At 41.6% G+C, this 22014-nt stretch overlaps 1 protein-coding gene across 1 annotated transcript; it reads right to left on the reverse strand.

Moving 5' to 3' along the window:
• Positions 1–1539: 1539 nt before the first annotated feature.
• LOC122054855 (L-type lectin-domain containing receptor kinase SIT2-like) lies at positions 1540–21184 on the reverse strand. Its single transcript, XM_042616280.1, has 3 exons — positions 21140–21184; positions 3647–4293; positions 1540–1690 (listed from the first exon to the last, which is right to left on the reverse strand). The coding sequence occupies exons 1-3, from the start codon at positions 21182–21184 to the stop codon at positions 1540–1542; spliced, it is 843 nt and encodes a 280-aa protein (XP_042472214.1).
• Between the last annotated feature and the right edge of the window lie 830 nt (positions 21185–22014).

A 22014-nucleotide genomic window follows, 5' to 3' on the forward strand; every position in this document is an offset into this window, starting at 1 on the left:
ATGATAAATTTTCACAAAAAAATAAAGTTTACAAAAATAACTCTAGGAAATATTTTTAAATAAAAAATTTAATTTTTGTTAAAATAAATCATAAAAAATAATACAACCTTAAAAAAAATTAAAAAAATTTCTACAGATAAGAAATGAAGTCGTCTTTCTCAAAAAAAATTGATATCTAATTAATTTTGAACATAAATTATACAAAACAATTTATTTGAAAATGATTGACAATTAAATCAATTTAAAAGTAAGACATGCATAAAAATTTAATCTAAGCATAATTTTAGAACCCAATATAGGTTCCTTTCTACATAATTAAAGCTTTCTAGGAATATATTTTTATAATAATTTTCTAATTTAGCCCTTGTGATATCTAAAATACTAATTTAGCCCTTGATAATTTTTAAAATTTAAAATAACAATATTCAAACATGTAGAATTCTTTAAAATTTCTATTTATTCTTTAATTTTTTTTATTTTAAATTTTTATTTTATCGAAATCTTCTAGTCAACAAGATTTTGCTAAAGTTCCTTTTAGCTCTTTAGTTTCTTTTAATAATTTTTTATTCTTATTTTCTAATTGACAAAATTTTTTGGATAATATTTTAATAAATTTATATAGCTGGTCATGAGGTAGAGACCGTACCTGACTTACCTTGTCGATCTCATTATGTGATGCTTCCCCTGAAGTGTTGGTTCCCTCTAACGTTGCTCCCCCTTCATCAATGCTTTCGATGCTCATTTCGAATGAGCTTACTTCATCTTCTTCTTCATGACTTGCCATTAGCGTAAGTCCGGTGAGGGCTTTAATCTCTGACTCTGACGACGTTTCATCCCACGTCGCCTTTATATTTTTATGCTTGTTCTGGATCAGTCTTTTATCCTTGTCTTTATTCTTCAGTTTTGAGCACTTGTCTTTGATGTACCCTTCTTCATTACAGTGATAGAATTTCACTCTCCTTTTTCTTCTTTTGGCCTGCACTTGATTGAATTTATTAGTTCAAAGGTAGAAAATAACTCTTCTAAATTACTTACTTCTAAGTCACTAGAGATGCAATATGCATCTACTAGAGTTGACCATTCAGGTGTTCTAGGAAAAACATTAAGCACATACCTTAGTGAATTTTAGTTGGTTACCTTTTCTCCGAGACTCATGAGTTTGGTGATCAGTTCATTTAGCTTGGCGTGCAGTTGAGGGACCGTTTCACCTTCTTACAATCGAAGATTCATCAGTTGGTTCTGAAGTAGATCTCTTCTTACAAGCTTGACTTCAGAGAATCCTTTGTGAAGCTCTAGGAATTTTTCCCAGAGATCTTTTGAAAATTCATAGACTCTGATTCTATTTACCTCTTGAGGTGGCAACGTGCTTAACATATGGAATTTTGCTTTTCCATTGGCCATGAACTCGGCTTGTTCTTTCCTTGTCCATCTTTCTTCTTTCTTTAACTTTCCATTTCTATCGGTAAGTATTGTAAAACCATTTTTAAAAATTAAAAATATATCAAAATTGGTTTTGACATATATCTTCATTTTCTTCTTCTAGTAAGCGAAGTCTCTCTCGAACTTTGGCAGGTGGATGATTGTTCCGACCATCATCTTTGCTTCAGTTGGCGGTTTATTCTTCTGAGGCAATCTTGCTTTGATACCAATTGTAGGTCCCTTGCGGGCGACAAGAGGAGGATGAATTGCCCTGCACAATAAAACAACGAATACTTTTCTCAAACTATTGGGCTTTCAAACAATTACCCACTTAAAGAAATAGTAATAGAATTAAACAAGAGTATGAGACAAATAATTTACTTAGTTAGTAATTAGAGAATTGATACTCCAAGGAAGATAAGCTCACTATGAAGATCTCCTTCTCAAACAAAAAGTCAGAGGCGGAGAAGCCTCGTTCACAAAAATAAAGCTCAGAAGTGAAAAACATAAAGAGATTCGAAGTAGGAAGTGTGTTCTATAAAATGGAGAAGATCAGGGCTCTATTTATAGCCCTCTGGTCGAAACTGATCGTTTGTTGACGTGGCACGGTCCGAGCACCCAGACCCTCTCTGAGTGCCCCCGGCGTGGAAAATCTCATCTTCTCTCAAATGGCTACACAATAGACGTGGAATAAAATTTTATTCCACTCTGAGCGCCTGAACCCTTGCTGATCCGGATCCACAGCGCCTTGGAGTCGAGGTGCTCCGGCTAGCACCAAAGTGGTCCGAGCGCCCAAAGTAGTTTCAGGCGCCTGGACTCTGAACGCCCAGAATAGCTCCGGGTGCACAGACAAGAGTCAACTTTGAGTTGACTTTTTATCTGAGCTTCCACTCCGGCTCCGCTCACTTAGGTGATTTTATCCATCCAGAATTGGGCTTATCCAAATCCATCTTCTGGCCTTCTCGAGCAATCTTCTGCTTTGGATTCTCGTTCCTTAGAAATGTCGCGCACTTCCTTCTCGTCCACCAGCGTACTCTTCCACAGCACCTCTTCCCTCAAACGCACCAAGCCCGTCAACTCCTTCTTGTGCCATCCTTTTCGCTAGCTACATCTCTCACTCAACTTCTTGTGCTCCTAAGTTCCTACATATTTAGACATAAGGATCAAAATATAACAGGACCTAACTTGACTCGGTTGATCATATCAAAACTACCACGGGGTACTTACACTCTTCTCCAGTTATTTACCTGACCTTACTTGCCAAACATCTTATCCTCCAGGCCTATTTGGACTTTCCCTGGTATCACTTAGTGTTTGATCAACCTGATCTACTAAGGCTTACCTACAACACTGAGTTAACACAATATATATATAATAGTTGTTGGGATCCTTTGGATGGCTATAGAGGGGGGAGTGAATAGTCTCCATCAAAATCTTAATCTTTTCACAAAAATTCTAAGCGAGTTTGTTAGCGCAGCGGAAAATAAGCAAACAAAAAGAAATTATACGAGAAAAGAACCAAGCACCACTAACACAAGATATACGAGGTTCGGGGATAACTTACCCCTACTCCTCGGCGTGTCCGTAAGGTGGACGAGCCCTTGATCTTCGGTAGATCACACCCCGGATGACTCCGACTAATGAAGCTCTCCTTCTCGGTGGAGAAACCTCTCCATAAAGTCTTCGAACAGATTTAAAATGAAGCACACAAGACTTACAGATCACAGTGGCTCAAAGAAAATCGAAGTAAGCTCACAACCACGAAGATGATGAAGACAGAGTCCAAGAACACAGCAAGCTCTCAACCGAAACACACAGCTTTTTACTTGCTTCTCGTTATCTTCTTCTTTCCAGCATGCACTGCTTCTTATGTCTCTGCATTCGACCAGCTTGCACCGGATCGCTGCCAACCTGCACCGAATCCCTGCTGCAAGCTACGGCGTCGCCAATCGCTTCTCTTCCTCTTCTGATTCTTTGAGCTCACACCAATAGAACCACGGTCTTCACTGGTGCCTCTGAGCTCGAACCAATCACCAGGAGTTAAGCCAATCGCCGCCTGATCACTGCCAGAAACACAGCCAATCGCAACCTGTAGCCGTTGCTGCTTCAAATGCATTTGACGCAGAGAAAGCAGTGGAAAGATCCTTTGTCTCATTCCTTTGATGAGGCTTAATTTGAAACTAAGCACTGGTATGGTACCTGCAACCTGTATCTCCAAAAGACTCACAGCAGAAGGTTAAACAGAGATGGGCAAAAGAAGTCGTCATTATGAAGCATCGCAAGAACACTGAAGCTCATGTACGTCGGTGATAGATCCGGCAGCGGCTCCTCACCTTCCAGATACCGCATCGTCTGCCTTATGCTCGGCCTGGCCGCCGGCAACGGGTGCGAGCACAGAAGCCCGACCTTCAGCGCCAACTCCACCTCCTCGGCCTCGTACTCCTCCACCCCCATCCTCGCGTCCCTTGTCGACGTAATCGACCCCGTTCGCCAGTTCTCCACAACCCAATCCACCAGAACCACCTGCTCCTCCGTCGAGGAGCTCACCGGCCGCCGGCCACAGACGACCTCCAGCACGAACGTACCGAACGCAAAGACGTCGGCCGCGGTCGAGGGCTTTCCGGTCCGAGCGAGCTCCGGCGCGAGGTACCCCATGGTGCCAACCACGTTGGTGGATGTCAGATCAGCGCCATGATCGTACAATCTTGCAAGCCCGAAATCTCCCAACCTCGCGTTGAATTCCTCGTCGAGCAGCACGTTGCTGGCCTTGATGTCCCTGTGGATGACGACCTGCTCCCAATCTTGGTGGAGGTAGAGAAGTCCCGCCGCCACGCCTTTGATGATCTTTAACCGCGCCGCCAAACTCAGCACCGACTTGTCAACATCAAAATAACAGCCAGGTCAGACTGTATCAACAATCTCCCCCTTTTTGTTGTTTGACAACACGATTTAAGTTTAGATCAGAAATGTTCTTATTTTCATAATTTTAGGGGAATCAAGATCCTCCCCCTAAGATGAATACACCACGATGTAAGGAAGTCAATAACGGGAATCAAGATCCTCCCCGTTATCTTCTCCCCTAAAATCAAACCTTCATACATCTCTAAACTTAGATATCCTCTCCCCCTTTGTCAAACACCGAAAAGGTGAGAATGGGGTGATAAGACTCAAAAGACTCCCCCTTAACCCATACTGTCTTTTTCTTAATGCACCTAGAATTCCCTCTAAGTGTATTATGAGACAGTAATAAAGAAATAAGAGGCAGTCAAGATAAAGCATATGAACAGCATATCAATAGCCAATAGGAAATGACACATAAAGAAAAATAGGAAAATGAGCAGCATAAATAGATGAAATAAGCAAATATCCAGGTCATACAAAAATATCCAACAAAAGAGCATCCAAAACACAGACAGTCAAAGTGACAAACAGAATGTATCAATCAACATCCTCAACACGATGAACATCATCATCATCTGCGGGAGGCACGTAACCCTGAGGCGGCATGCTGGAGCTCGAAGGTGGATGCCCGAGAAATACTGCGGAGGTGGATAGTTGGCCATCCAGCCCAGAAGCAGCTGTTGCGTCACCAACTGCTGACTGCGTAAGTCATCGTAGCGCTGGTCGATCCGAACACACAGTCCATGGAGCTCAGCAGACAGCAGCTCATCGTGCTGATCGAAGCGGCTCTCTAGCTCAGCGATCTGCCAGCGCAGATCAGGATCGACCTCATCAGCAGCAGGAGGAGGAGCAGCAACCTATCGAGGAAGTGCCCGTGGTAACTCTCCCAGACCTCTCCCATCCTTCCACCGAACGTCCCCATTTTGTCCTATGATTCCAGACTTGGAAAATGCCCGCTTCCCAAGTCTGCAATCCTGTCTGACCATCTTGATTAATCTACCCTTAGAGACATCAATCTGAAGGGTCTCGAGCCAATCTGTAATTATATGCTCATAAGGCATATAAATAGTGGATATGCTAGGCTGAGTATATGAGATGATCGAAGAATATATGCTCGACATGATATCAAAATCGAGACGCCGACGCAAACCATAAAGCATCAGGCAGTGGTATGGTCGGATCTCTGCTAGAGGTTTGGATGTGATTGGAAGAAGACAGTTTGTGACTATCTTAAAAAGAATATAGTCAGGAGGAGATAGTCTCAGAGCCGCAAAAGTAGGAAACTCGACATCCAACTCATCCAGTCCATCCGGTCTAGGGTGTCCAAAGAAATACTCATAGATAGTGTCAGGTGATACATCAAGTGGAGGAGGTAATGGGACTGGTAAATCAGGATAAATGGGAAAAGGATCTCCTGAACACATTCGGCAACCTAGATACCCAAAGAATTCTACGACGGAGAAATCGATAGTTCTCTTAGCGACTCTGGTTATATAAGCACCATCACTGGTCTGATGAAGATTGTTGTAGAATTCAGATACTAGGTCATAGTTGATGTCCCTTTCTAGGTAGACTAACGAGTCAAGTTTATAATATGCCAGGGTTTCGGATACAGAGGGACAAAACTCATCCATGTACTTTCGATCCACAGATCGACATGGAAGTAGCTTGAATGTCCTCTGTTGAAACGCTTGTTCAAACTGTCGGTTCGGGAATCTCGAAGAAGAGGAAGGTTGAGGTCGGGAGGGTGCCTGAGACTTGGATTTCTCAGCAGATGACTTAGAAGTACCCTCACCGGGTGATTTCTTCCTAAATAGGCCAAAAATAGGACATGATCGGGACAAGTGAGAGTGCATGGGAGCCCCAAACAATCAAGAACCGAGACAAGAGACAATATACAGAGATTCAGTGAGAAATGAAACCAAAATGCCAACAATGAAAAGATTTCGGGAAGGAAAAAGGAGTTACCTGGGCGCCATTTGAGGCTTTCGGAGAAGATGGAGAGAAGAGTCGGGACTGAGGAGTGGTTCGGCTAGGGTTTTTGGCGTGAAATGAGAGGACGAAGGATTGGGGGAAGTTAAAGAGGGTGATCAGATCATAAGATCGGACGGCTGTCCGAACAGGAGAAATCCTGACCGATCAGGGAACGTCCTGATCGGTCAGGGAGTGTCCTGATCGGTCGTGGAGACCGATCAGGGAGCCTCCTGATCGGGCCCTGGACCGATCAGAGGTGGATCAGAGGTCGCGTGCCAGAGCCTCCTGATCGGGCCCTGGACCGATCAGAGGTGGATCAGAGGTCGCGTGCCGGAGCCTCCTGATCGGCCGTGGAGACCGATGAGGGAACCTCCTGATCGGTCCCCGGACCGATCAGAGGTCGATCAGTAACTAGTGATACGTGCCAAAACCCCTGATCGATCTACAGACCGATCAGATATCGAACAGAGAGGTGGAACTCTCCTGATCGGTCATAGAGACCGATCAGATATCATCCTGATCGGTCCCTGGACCGATCAGTGTCTGATAATCAGTGATTTCAGTCTCTGAAATTCGTATCGAAAGCTATGAAACTTGGTTCAACAACTTCCAAGTTCAGAACCTAGGATCTGAAGAGCCCACAGATTATATTCAGTGATACCAATGAATATTTCCTAATGATGAGCTCTAATGATTTGGAATTATTTAAGGCTCGAAAGTTTCAGACACTTCATAACAAATGTGTTGAATCTCAAAGTTTCAAAACCAGAGAAGTTTGTTTTGTTTGTTTGCTGAAACTATGATCTATAGTGAACCAAGGGAATAAATCTGACTCAGGCTATCGGTTCAAAATATATCCTTGCTATGAGTAGTTACAAGTTTGTCAAAATATGTCAAAATTTCTTCACCAACTTGTCGTATTTTCAATCAAAATCAGGAAGGTATCAATCAAGGGTATCAATCAACACATCAACAAGGTTAGATGATTTCTAGACACAGGTCCAACCAAGATTCCTTGGTTGGAATATATGAGTAAGATCTAGGAGCCAAATACACATGAATTATGTAATGGCCTTCCCCATACTCAATTTATGTCTCTTCAACCTAATTATTCAAGGGATGCATGATACATTTTGAATAATTTGGTTGATCCTAGCATCTCACCCCATATTTAGCAAACAAAAATAATTTGTTAAACCTTATAGTTTGTGTGAGATGTCCTCAAGTTGCCCAAATTAATTTCCCAATTTCTCTTGTCATTTTAATGGTCCTTATTGATCATGATGTGGTCAAAATGACTTATTGAGCCAAACACATTCCCAATTCCCTCCTTAAATGACTAAATTCATTTTCCGGAAGGGGTTTGGTGAAAATATCGGCTAGGTTTGACTTTGACTCAACATATGTGAGTGCAATGTCTCCCCTAGCTACGTGATCTCTAATGAAGTGATGACACACTTCAATGTGTTTGGTCCTAGAATGATGGACTGGATTTTTCGTTAGGTTTATTGTGCTAATGTTGTCACACAACACTTGCACTCCCTTATACGAAAGTCCATAATCTTCTAGAGTGTGAATCATCCACAACAATTGTGATACACTCTCTCCCATGGCAATGTATTCAGCCTCGGTCGTGGAGAGAGCAACACAATGTTGCTTCTGACTTGACCAACTAACCAATGATGATCCTAAGAATTGGCAATCCCCACTAGTGCTTTTCCGATCCAATTTGCACCCATCATAATCGGAGTCGGTATAACCTATCAAGTCAAAAGACTAAGTATGAGGGTACCAAAGACCTACTCTAATTGTGTCTTTAAAGTATCTCAGAATTCTCTTAACTGCAATTAAATGAGATTCCTTGGCACAGACTTGATATCTAGCGCACATGCCCACAGCAAAGAGTATGTCCGGTCGACTAGCTGTGAGATATAGAAGGCTACCGATCATGCTTCTATATTGTGTTAAATCAACTAATTTTCCACTCTCATCATTGTCCAGACGAGTGTTTGTCGCCATTGGAGTGGACACTTCCTTAGAGTCACTCATGTTGAATTTTTTGAGCATCTCTTGAGTGTATTTCGTCTGATGGACATAAATTCCATCTCGAGTTTGTTTGATTTCAAGTCCAAGGAAGAATGTCAATTCTCCTACTAGACTCATCTCAAACTCACTTTCCATGTGAGAAATAAATTCATTCAAATAGCCCTTGTTATTTGAGCCACAAATTATGTCATCGACATACACTTGGGCTACAAAAATGTTTTCACCATCTCTACGCAGAAATAGTGTTGGATCTATTTGACCTCTCACAAAACCCTTTTCTAGTAGGTAAGTTGACAACCTTTCGTACCAAGCTCGAGGTGCTTGTTTAAGCCCATAAAGAGCTTTCTTGAGCTTGTACACGTGGTTTGGAGCTTCGGTATTCACAAACCCTGGTGGTTGTTCAACATAGACCTCTTCTTTGATGAATCCATTTAAGAAGGCCGATTTAACGTCCATTTGATAGAGCTTGAAACCTCTATGTGCAGCAAAAGCTAGCATTAAACGAATGGACTCTAATCGTGCCACGGGAGCATAAGTCTCATCATAATCGAGGCCTTCGACTTGACTATAGCCCTTGGCTACAAGTCTCGCCTTGTTTCTTACGACTTCTCCCTTTTGGTTTAACTTATTTTTGAAGACCCATTTAGTTCCAATAATGGTGGTCTTCTTAGGTCTAGGAACTAAGTCCCACACTTGGCTCCTTTCAAATTGACCTAACTCATCTTGCATAGCTATGATCCAGTCAGGATCGTGCAATGCCTCATCAACTATTTTTGGTTCAATTTCTGAGATCAAGGTGACCTCATTAGACTCATTTCTAAAGAATGATCTAGTCCTAACCCCTTGTTGGATGTCTCCCACAATCTGGTCTTGGGGATGACTAGAGGCTATCCTAGAATGCCTTGGTGTTGGCGGTGCCTCATGAATGGTCTCACTAGGCACAGGCAGAGACTCAGTATCAGGCAAATGATCAGCCTGAGCCCTTTGTTGCCTTTGCTTATCGTCATCAGAGTCAACCTCGACTCTTTCTTCATTTTGATCATTCAAACTTAGATTTCTAAGTTCAAGTTGAATTTCTCCTACATCCCTTGATTGATCATTCGATTTAGGGATTTCTTCAAATGTTACATCTGAGGACTCTTCAATCAATTTAGTCCTATTGTTGTAGACTCGATAGGCTTTGCTGAAGAGAGAGTACCCGACCAGTATCCCTTCATCAGCCTTAGCCGTGAACTTTCCAAGATGATCCTTGGTGTTCAAGATAAACACCTTACAACCAAACACCCTAAGATGTTTAATTGTAGGGGGTTTCCCAAACCAAAGTTCATGAGGAGTTTTTCCTAAAAACCTATGTATCAGGACTCGATTTTGCACATAGCAAGCTGTATTCACAGCTTCAGCCCACAAGTAGCTCGGTAGTGAGTACTCATTGAGCATGCTTCGTGCAGCCTCTTGCAAAGCTCGGTTCTTTCTCTCCACAACCCCATTTTACTGTGGGGTCCTTGGTGTAACGACCCAATTTTCCCTATTTCAAGTTCTAAAAGTCCATAAAAAATATTCGGAAATGCTTTTAAAATATTTTAGAGATTTTTAGAAATTTTTAGAGTATTTTTACGTAATTTTTGGAAGTCGTTTAGTATGTTTACAAAAAGAAAGAAATTTGTCAAAACCGAAGCTCGAACCCACGACCTCGGGTCGGACCGACCCAACCGGACACGACCCAACCAACTGAGCTATGCTCGTCTTGTTAACCAAGTACGAAGCGAATATAGTTGAGTTATAATGAGAACCCAAAGTTTAAAGTTAGACCTAGTTATAAAAGGTTAAGTTAGGAGGGATTAGGTTATTTTTCTTTTTCTCCCGAATCTCCTCTCCTCTCTCGCGACAGCGGCGGCGCGATTCTTCCCCTCTCGCGGTGGAAACGAGGAAAGCCGGCTTAGGGCTTAACTCCGGCGGCCGACGAGCTTCTTCCTCCGAGGGTTCGGCACACATCCGAGAGAACTCTCGGCAAGGTGAACGCACGGACGAGAAGGGACCGAGATCTTCAAGCTCCATCCGAACCCCTAAATTTCTCCTTCTGGTTGTAAGTCCTAAAAGCAAGTGTAAGTACTACTCACCTGCGGTAGGAGTTGCTCCGAGCTTCGATTTGTTTTCCTTGCTTCGGTTTTTGCCGTGCCGAGTAGTTCCGAGCTTCGATTGGTTTTCTTTGCTTCCATTGCAGTTCGGATTTGGTTTTGAGGTTGTTGACGTGAGCCTCAAATGGGAACAAAGAAAGGAAAGATGGTATAGGTTAGGGATTTTAGTTCCTTGCTTTGGAACCTGCTGTAACCGGATATGGTTGCTAGAAATATAGGTTCCTTTTTAGTTCATTGCTACTGTAAAGAATGTTTAAGGAATGTTTAATTCCAAAGTTTCTCCTTTAGAGTTTGCTGGAATTTTTGGTTTTCTTCCATAGCAGATGGAGAGCATGAAAATATGTTGTTATTACCTCTTTAGTTTCTGGTAGCAAATTTAATGATTTAGCGTGAAGAATTTATATACAAACACGTACAGAACTGAGCATGTGATTTTAGATTCAATTTCATTGCTATATGAGGAATAAGAACAATTTTATTAGATTGTTTTGTTTAGAGCTTTAGTTACTGCCGTGGCACTACAGATAGTTGCAACAAGTTTTGATTTCTGTTGCCTTGTGAAAGTATGAGTTTTCTTTACAACAAGTTTATACAGATTTTAAGCTTCAGTAAGTTTTAGTGATGATAAGCATGTGTACAGATTTAGCGTATTTTTGTGCATGAAGAATTTATATGCATGCTATCTTAAAGTATGTAGCTTGAGATTTATGTGCCACTTAATTTAAGCATGCAGAATTAGACTTTTCCATGCTACTACCATGTTTTAGAAATTCTGAACCATTTTGAAAAGTAATTTTGGATTATAAGCACATTAAGAGCTTAATTAAATGTCAAGGCATTTCCTTTTAATTTCCAGAATAAGAAAGATAATAAGTAAGTAAAGCAAGAGGCTAGTACCCGACATCCAAGAGCTTGTCGTTAAACAAATTCAGGTGACCATTTCCGAGGTCTTGGCCCTGGTAGACCGAGGTCTGCTCTTTTAGGATTGGTGGCTCGCAACCCCAACCTATTAGGGAACGCGCATGAGTTGGTACTAGGCCTGGGCCCAAGAAAAGAAAACCAAAGAAAAGAAAAGTTAAGTAAGAAGGAAGAAAGAAAGAAGAAGAAAGTAAAAGATAGAAATTAAAAGATTAATTTCTAACACAAGGATATAAGAAATGAAATAAGTTCCAAGCTTAGAATAAATAAGAATGGTTAGTTTCTTTGATTCTAAGTTTACAGTGTTAGTTTCTTGTTATCCTGCTTGATACTGAGTATGATTTGTATTCCGTCCATTTTCTATATACCATGAGCACATGCAGATAGCTTTATTATTTCAGTTTCAGCATATATGCATTTCATTTATGCACTTCGAGTTTTGTGAGATAGATTAGTACTTACTAAGCGTTTTCGCTTATAGATCTTGTTTTCTTTCCTCCTACTGCAGATAAAGGAAAAGCTAAGATATGAAGGGAGGCGACAGGGTGGTGGTGATGATGGATGTGTGTGGTGACTATGGAGAGGTCCAGAGGGGACTAGCAAGACTTATTTATTTAGAGTTTATGTCTAGTTCATTTTCCTTATTTCTGTTATGAAATTATGAGTTATGATTGAGTTTGATGTGCATTGTAGCTTATTATGCTTCATTCTGGGAGATTGAGTTTAGTTCATGTTGCTAGATTAGTTTTTGATTATGATATGATTTATTACTGCGTGGTTGTGAATAAATTGTGATCCAGCCGCATGTGGCTGTGTATATATATCTTGTGTATTATAGATTTGGTCACCGGTACAGGGGAGACTCTGCCGAAATTTTTCGGTAGGAATTTCTCGTAAGTGTCGCTAATAATAGCATAAGTGACACTAGTAAGTAGAGTACGAGTTAGGTAACGGTCGCCCTTAGAGAGTAGTAGTAAGAAGGGTGGTTGTTACAGTTGGTATCAGAGCAGTTCCCATTCTTCAGCATCACACACACATCAGCATCATCCTCGCCGTCTCCAAGTAAGAAAGTATTTAAATCCTTTCTTATTTCTGCTTTCCTTATTTTTACTGCAGTATAGAGTACTTTCCTTTTTGAGTGCTTAAGTAAGATAAAAGATTTAGTTTCCCTTTTCTTTATTCATATTTAAGTATGATTAAAAGTGTTAAAGTAAGATATCAAGCTTTTACCTTGAATAAATAGATGGCAAGAAGAGGATGTCCCCGTGCCACTCACACTGAGGAACCAGCTCAAGGGAACGAAGTGCCTAGAGCAACTGAGCCCAACCTTTCTGAAGTAGTTGCTCAGCTCCAGAGGCAAGTAGCAGAGCAGCAGCAAGTGATTGTCAATCTGATGGCAAACCAGCCAGCAGTTCCTCCCCCTCCTCCAGCTGTCACTGCAGAGACCCCAGTGGTAACTGAGACTCCACCAGCTACTCAGGGAACCGTCACAGCACCCCAGAGACCAGAAGCTTATCTTATACAGTGGCTGAAGCTGAAACCAGAGAGCTTCTCAGGCACGACTGAGCCCTGGGATGCCCAGGCTTGGTTTAAAACACTAGAGAGCACTATGGAGCTTCTTGACTGGCCAGAAGTCGAGAAGGTCAAGTGCGCCTCTTTCTGTCTGTCTGGAGATGCTCGCATTTGGTGGGAGAGGATAAGGACCAAGAGAGCAGCTGATCAGATGACCTGGGCAGATTTCCAGTCAGAGTTCTATGAAGAGTTCTTCCACCTGCAGATTACCAACAAGCACTACGAGGAGTTTATAGCAGCCAAGAAGTTTAACAGGCTAGCTCGTCTCTGTCCAGAGCTAGTGAGTACAGAGAAGGAACGAGTCAGGCTGATGCTCAGAATGTTGAGACCACAGATAGCACTGAATGTGAGCAGTGAAGCTCATCGGCCTCAGACTGGCGAAGAATTGATCAGTAGAGCATTAATTGCTGAACATTACATGAACAACATCAAAGCACAGCGAGCACAACATCAGCCAGTGAAGACAAAGGACAAAACAGCAGGAAGCCAGAAGTCACAGTCAAGTAAGTAGAACTGGAAAGGCAAAGGTAAAAGGAAGCAGTGGAACACAGGAGGTGGCCAGAAGGGAGGACCAGCAAACAAGCAGACCAAGTTCCCTCCCTGTTCCAAATGTGGGAGAACACACCCAGGAGTCTGCCTTTTGGGTAAAACTGGATGTTACTCCTGTGGTCAGGAGGGACACATGGCTAAAGAGTGTCCTAACAAATTCAAAGTACCCCAGCCACAGCCATTGCAATATGGAGGCCAGCCTGCACAGTTGCACCATATGGAAGTAGCATTTGAGGGACCCTATATCAGTCAAGGAAGATTAGAAGCTCCCCCAGTTCCAGCCTTTGAGGGTGCCAGAGTATTCTCCCTCACCAAAGAAGAAGCTGCTAGTGCCTCCACGGTCGTAACAGGTCAAGTAGTTATTTTCCAGCACATAGCTATTGTACTATTTGACACTGGGGCGACCCATTCTTTTGTATCGATACCTTTTGCCAGTAGTTTACAGGTGCCTACAGAGAGTACGAACTCCAAGTTCCTGACGACCCTACCTTCTGGGGAAGTCATGGAATCCAATCAGTGGCTCCGAGCTGTACTGGTTAGAATTGCAGACAAGGAGCTATATGTAAATCTAATAGTCCTCGCCATGCAGGATTTCGATATCATTTTTGGTATGGATTTCCTCAGCAAGTACAGTGCCTCAGTGGACTGCCGCAGAAAGAAAGTAATTTTTAGTCCAGAAGGTGAGCCAACTTTTGAGTTCACCGGAGTGCCAAGGAGGAAGACCCGCTCCTCTCATCCCTAGCAGCACACCGGATGTTAGCTAAAGGGTGTGCAGGTTTTCTTCATACATAGTAAAGGCGAAAGAGCGAAGGGACTCAAGCGGAGGAGGTCGGGTAGTACGAGTATCGAGTATTTCGGAAGAGCTACTGGACTACCTCCCAGAGAGGTGGAATTTGAGATTGAATTGGTTCCTGGAACCGGTCCAATTTCAAAAGCTCCGTGTCTCCAGCAGAGCTGAAGGAGTTACAAGAGCAACTACAGGAGTTACTGGACAAAGACTTCATTCGCCCTAGTCACTCACCTTGGGGAGCTCCTGTGTTGTTTGTCAAGAAGAAAGATGGGACAATGCGGATGTGCATAGACTACAGAGCTTTGAATCAAGTGACAATCAAGAACAAATACCCCCTTCCCAGGATCGATGACTTATTTGATCAGTTAAGAGGAGCGACGGTGTTCTTAAAGATAGACTTGCGCTCTGGGTACCATCAGCTGAAAGTGAAAGAAAGAGATATACCCAGAACGGCATTTAGAACCAGATATGGACACTACGAGTTTGTAGTTATGCCCTTTGGAGTGACCAATGCACCTGCGGCCTTCATGGACTTAATGAACAGAGTGTTCGGAGAATATCTTGACAAATTTGTCATTGTATTCATCGATGACATTCTGGTCTATTCAAGACCCCAGATGAGCATGACACGCACTTGAGAATAGTACTGCAGACTCTACAGTAGGAACAGCTTTACGCTAAATTCTCAAAATGTGAGTCCTGGTTAGATCAGGTGGCCTTTCTAGGTCACATAATTTCTAAAGAAGGCATTCAAGTGGACCCAACCAAAATAGAGGCGGTCAACAATTAGCATAGGCCAAGAACGCCAAGGAGATCAGAAGCTTTCTTGGTTTAGCTGGGTACTACAGGAAATTCGTGGAGGACTTTTCCAGGATAGCCTCTCCACTAACAACCCTCACCAGGAAGAACAAGAAGTTTGAATGGTCAGATAAATGTGAGTAAAGTTTCCAAGAGCTCAAGAAGAGACTGACCAGTGCTCCTATCCTGACAGTCCCAGAGAGTGACAAGAGTTTCGACATCTACAGTGATGCTTCCAAGATGGGCTTAGGAGCTGTACTCATGTAAGAAAGAAAAGTCATAGCTTATGCTTCCAGACAACTCAAAGATTATGAAAAGAACTACCCCACTCATGATCTTGAGCTGACAGCTGTGGTTTTTGCACTAAAACTCTGGCGACATTATTTGTATGGAGTTCAGTGTAGAATCTTCACAGATCATCAGAGTCTTAAGTACTTCTTCACTCAGAAGGACTTAAACATGAGACAGCGCAGTTGAGTTAGTCAAAGATTCGACTATGAAATCTACCACCGTAAAGCAAACAAAGCTCGTGCACTAAGCAAAAATCCAGTGCATCCCCGATGTCTTTGTCATCATTAGCATGCCACGCAGAAGGAGTTGGACTTGAAATTATTGAAGGGCAACTCTCATTAACCTTAGAGTCTATGTTGCTTGTGGAGATACTGAAAGCAAAGTGAAGATCCAGACATCCAGAAAATCAAGCAAGGGTTACAGAAAGAAGACAAATCAGAGTTTCGAGTAATAGATAGCGGGATTCTTTATCAGGGGAGTCGCATTTGCGTGCCCAATGATGAAGAACTGAGGAAGAAGATCTTAGAAGAAGCTCACAGTACACCGTACTCCATGCATCCTGGTTCTTCCAAGATGTACCAAGATGTGAAACAGAAGTTCTGGTGGTCAGGACTCAAAAGAAATGTAGCTAAATATGTCAGTACCTGCCTGACATGTCAGAGGGTCAAAGTAGAACACCAGATACCAGAAGGAGTTCTTCAGCCTCTTCCAATACCAGAATGGAAATGGGAAGATATATCCATGGACTTCATAACAGGTCTTCCAAAAACCACCAATTGATATGACGCAATATGGGTAATAGTGGACCGATTGACCAAGTCTGCTCACTTCCTAGCCATCAAGGTGTCCCACTCTATAGAGCAGTTGGCCCAGCTATATGTTAAAGAGGTAGTCAGACTTCATGGAGTTCCTAAATCTATCGTTTCTGATAGAGATGGGCGCTTCACCTCACACTTTTGGGAGTGCGTTCAGAATGCACTAGGCACCAAACTCAAGTTCAGCACAGCTTTCCATCCACAGACTGATGGACAGACAGAGCGAGTGAATCAGATTTTAGAAGACATGCTCAGAGCTTGTGCGCTAGATTTCAAAGGAAGTTGGTGCAAGTATTTGTGCTTAGCTGAATTCGCTTACAACAATAGCTATCATGCCACCATCAAGATGGCACCTTATGAAGCACTTTATGGCAGGAAATGCAGATCACCCATATGCTGGCAAGAAGCAGGAGAGAGAAAAGAGATAGAAGCAGAGTTGGGCATTCAGACAGAGGTGATAGATGAGACTACTCAAGCAATTGAGACTGCCCAGAGCAGACAGAAGTGTTATGCTGACACACGCCGTAGGCCATTGGAATTCCAAGTAGGAGATTCAGTTTTCCTCAAGGTCGCTCCTATGAAGGGAGTGATGAGGTTTTGGCAAGAAGGGCAAATTAAGTCCTCGCTATGTAGGACCTTACCTGATCATAGAGAGGATTGGGAAAGTAGCTTACAGGCTGGACTTACCACAAGACATGTCAGCAATACACAATGTGTTTCATGTCTCTATGCTAAAGAAGTGTCTCCATGACCCGAGCCAAGTGATTCAGCCTTAGTCAGTGCAGATCCAAGAGGATCTTAGTTATGAGAGCAGACCTACACAGATAGTGGACAGAGTAGTCAAGAGATTGAGAAATAAAGAAGTACCACTAGTGAAGGTCGTCTGGCAGAACCAGAAGCACGAGGAAATCACTTGGGAGCGGGAGGACAGTATGAGACAGAAGTATCCAGAGATATTCTAAGTTCGAGGACGAACTTTTTATAAGGTATGGGGGATTGTAACGACCCAATTTTCCCTATTTAAAGTTCTAAAAGTCCATAAAAAATATTTGGAAATGCTTTTAAAATATTCTAGAGATTTTTAGAAATTTTTAGAGTATTTTTACGTAATTTTTGGAAGTCGTTTAGTATGTTTACAAAAAGAAAGAAATTTGTCAAAATCGAAGCTCGAACCCACGACCTCAAGTCGGACCGACCCAACCGGACACGGCCCAACCAACTGAGCTATGCTCGTTTTGTTAACCAAGTACGAAGCGAATATAGTTGAGTTATAATGAGAACCCAAAGTTTAAAGTTAGACCTAGTTATAAAAGGTTAAGTTAGGAGGGATTAGGTTATTTTTCTTTTTCTCCCGAATCTCCTCTCCTCTCTCGCGACAGCGGCAGCGCGATTCTTCCCCTCTCACGGTGGAAACGAGGAAAGCCGGCTTAGGGCTTAACTCCGGCGGCCGACGAGCTTCTTCCTCCGAGGGTTCGGCACACATCCGAGAGAACTCTCGGCAAGGTGAACGCACGGACGAGAAGGGACCGAGATCTTCAAGCTCCATCTGAACCCCTAAATTTCTCCTTCTGGTTGTAAGTCCTAAAAGCAAGTGTAAGTACTACTCACCTGCGGTAGGAGTTGCTCCGAGCTTCGATTTGTTTTCCTTGCTTCGGTTTTTGCCGTGCCGAGTAGTTCCGAGCTTCGATTGGTTTTCTTTGCTTCCATTGCAGTTCGGATTTGGTTTTGAGGTTGTTGCCATGAGCCTCAAATGGGAACAAAGAAAGGAAAGATGGTATAGGTTAGGGATTTTAGTTCCTTGCTTTGGAACCTGCTGTAACCGGATATGGTTGCTAGAAATATAGGTTCCTTTTTAGTTCATTGCTACTGTAAAGAATGTTTAAGGAATGTTTAATTCCAAAGTTTCTCCTTTAGAGTTTGCTGGAATTTTTGGTTTTCTTCCATAGCAGATGGAGAGCATGAAAATATGTTGTTATTACCTCTTTAGTTTCTGGTAGCAAATTTAATGATTTAGCGTGAAGAATTTATATACAAACACGTACAGAACTGAGCATGTGATTTTAGATTCAATTTCATTGCTATATGAGGAATAAGAACAATTTTATTAGATTGTTTTGTTTAGAGCTTTAGTTACTGCCGTGGCACTACAGATAGTTGCAACAAGTTTTGATTTCTGTTGCCTTGTGAAAGTATGAGTTTTCTTTACAACAAGTTTATACAGATTTTAAGCTTCAGTAAGTTTTAGTGATGATAAGCATGTGTACAGATTTAGCGTATTTTTGTGCATGAAGAATTTATATGCATGCTATCTTAAAGTATGTAGCTTGAGATTTATGTGCCACTTAATTTAAGCATGCAGAATTAGACTTTTCCATGCTACTACCATGTTTTAGAAATTCTGAACCATTTTGAAAAGTAATTTTGGATTATAAGCACATTAAGAGCTTAATTAAATGTCAAGGCATTTCCTTTTAATTTCCAGAATAAGAAAGATAATAAGTAAGTAAAGCAAGAGGCTAGTACCCGACATCCAAGAGCTTGTCGTTAAACAAATCCAGGTGACCATTTCCGAGGTCTTGGCCCTGGTAGACCGAGGTCTGCTCTTTTAGGATTGGTGGCTCGCAACCCCAACCTATTAGGGAACGCGCATGAGTTGGTACTAGGCCTGGGCCCAAGAAAAGAAAACCAAAGAAAAGAAAAGTTAAGTAAGAAGGAAGAAAGAAAGAAGAAGAAAGTAAAAGATAGAAATTAAAAGATTAATTTCTAACACAAGGATATAAGAAATGAAATAAGTTCCAAGCTTAGAATAAATAAGAATGGTTAGTTTCTTTGATTCTAAGTTTACAGTGTTAGTTTCTTGTTATCCTGCTTGATACTGAGTATGATTTGTATTCCGTCCATTTTCTATATACCATGAGCACATGCAGATAGCTTTATTATTTCAGTTTCAGCATATATGCATTTCATTTATGCACTTCGAGTTTTATGAGATAGATTAGTACTTACTAAGCGTTTTCGCTTATAGATCTTATTTTCTTTCCTCCTACTGCAGATAAAGGAAAAGCTAAGATATGAAGGGAGGCGACAGGGTGGTGGTGATGATGGATGTGTGTGGTGACTGAACTATGGAGAGGTCCAGAGGGGACTAGCAAGACTTATTTATTTAGAGTTTATGTCTAGTTCATTTTCCTTATTTCTGTTATGAAATTATGAGTTATGATTGAGTTTGATGTGCATTGTAGCTTATTATGCTTCATTCTGGGAGATTGAGTTTAGTTCATGTTGCGAGATTAGTTTTTGATTATGATATGATTTATTACTGCGTGGTTGTGAATAAATTGTGATCCAGCCGCATGTGGCTGTGTATATATATCTTGTGTATTATAGATTTGGTCACCGGTACAGGGGAGACTCTGCCGAAATTTTTCGGTAGGAATTTCTCTGAACCGTGATAAATCTAAGTGTCGCTAATAATAGCATAAGTGACACTAGTAAGTAGAGTACGAGTTAGGTAACGGTCGCCCTTAGAGAGTAGTAGTAAGAAGGGTGGTTGTTACACTTGGAGTAGAGAACTCATGCCTATATCCTTTTTCTTGACAAAACTCTAAAAATCTATGGTTTTGAAATTCTCCACCATGATCACTTCTAATTGTTTTAATTGTTGTTGATTTTTTATTTTCAGTTCTTCTACAAAAAGAAATAAAAATATCTATGGTTTGATCCTTATTTTTCAAAAAGAAAGTCCATGTATATCTAGTAAAATCATCAATAATCACTAAGTAATATCTACTACCATTCAAAGAAATGACACTACTACAATCAAACAAGTCCATATGCAGTAAATCTAAAACAGTAGAGGTACTTACAACGCTTTTACCTTTATGAGTTGCTTTTGTTTGCTTACCCTTTTGACATGCATCACATAGTTTTGTCTTTTGGTACTTGATGCTTGGTAAGCCTCCCACTAATCCTTTGTTGGCCAGCTTTCTAATATTCTTTATGTTCACATAAGCCAACCTCCTATGCCAAAGCCATGATTCTTCTTCTTTTGACATGAAACACTTAGCAGAGGCATTAGTAGCACTTTTAAAAGAAATTTGATAAATGTTATCTACTCTTATGCCTACTAGTACCGTGTCAAGCGTGTCAATGTGTTTGACCAGACATTGACTTGAATGAAACTCAATTGTGTAACCCGTATCACACAATTGACTGACACTTAGGAGATTAAAAGTCATCCCCTTGACTAGAAGGACATTCTTGATTTGGAGGCCTTCGGATATATGAATGTCTCCAACTCCTATAACCTTAAGACTACCATTGTTACCAAATGACACATTACCTCTATTTTTGTTTTGAATGGTAGAAAATAGTGACTTGTCCCCGGTCATGTGCTTGGAGCATCCACTATCAACAAACCAAGTTGATAGACGCTCCCCCTTTACCAATGCCTACAAGACACGAAAGATAGATGTTTTAGGTACCCAAATCTTGGGACCTAATACATCTACAATGAAAGACTTAGGCACCCATGCCTTTGTTACCTTCTTCCTAGTCTCATGAACCCTAGAAACATGCGATCTATGAAATTGGGTTCTTGACACTAAAGAAATAAAGCTAGACTCCTTAGGTTGGTATCCTAATCCAGCCTTGTTGTAGACCGCCCTTTGGGCATTTAGAATCATGTCTAGGGTCTTAGAGCTAGTTGAGAATTTTTCAAGCATTTTCTTGAGTTTCTCAACCTCACCCTTCAAGGCCTTGTTCTCATCCTCAAGGACCTCTAGATGTAGGTCATCAACCTCATCTTCCCTAAGGGTCCTCAAGTTTTCTACTTCTTCTTTTAATGATTTATTTTCTATTTTTGATTTTTTAAGCAAGGTAGACAAATGTGTAATAGTCTTATAGCATTTTTCTAAGTGAGAAGAGGTTACCTCTTCATCATCCGAAGATGATAAAGCCGCGGCTGATGTCCCCATCACTCCCGTAATCGGATTCCTCCCTTGCCATGAGTGCCAATTGCCGAGTACTCTTCTCCTTCTTCTCTTCCTCCTTCGATGAGCTTGAGGAAGATTCATCCCAAGTGGCCTTGAGAGCTTTCTTCTTCTTGGCTCTTTCCTCCTTCTTTTTGGCCCGTTCCTCCTTCTTGAGTTTTGGACACTCACTCCGGTAGTGGTCTTTCTTGCTACACTCATAACATGTAACATTAGTCTTATCGATATTTTGATCATTAGGTTTACCTTTTCCTTTGTATCTTCGGCTTCTTCTCATAATTCTCCTCACGAAGTTGGCCATCTCGCTTGATGATGATCCGCCTTCATCATCAGACTCGGAGGAGGATGTAGATGAAGAAATCTCTTTCTCCTTCTTCTTTTCCCTCTTTCTTCTTCCATCCTTGTTCTTTGGTCCTGCAACTAAGGCAATACCTTTCTCTCTTTGACCTTTGTTAGCAAGTTCATGAAGTTCCATTTCACAAAAGAATTCGTCTAATTTAACAATGGAAAGATCCTTGGAAACCTTGTAGGCATCTACCATAGATGACCACAAGGCATTCCTTGGAAAGGCTTTAAGAGCGTACCTTACTAGATCGTGATTCTCCACGCGTTCATCTACGGAATGTAGACCATTGATGATTTCCTTGAACCTCCCATGTAGTTCACTTACCGTTTCGTTTTCCTTCATGGTGAGATTTTGTAGTTGATTCAAGAATAGGTCCCTCTTGGCTATCCGAGAATCTCGAGTTCCTTCTTGGAGCTCGATAAGCTTGTTCCATAAATCTTTTGCACTCGAGAATGGACCTACCTTGACG

The sequence above is a fragment of the Zingiber officinale genome, chromosome 3B, assembly GCF_018446385.1.
Source record: "Zingiber officinale cultivar Zhangliang chromosome 3B, Zo_v1.1, whole genome shotgun sequence".
NCBI classification, from domain to species: Eukaryota; Viridiplantae; Streptophyta; class Magnoliopsida; order Zingiberales; family Zingiberaceae; genus Zingiber; species Zingiber officinale.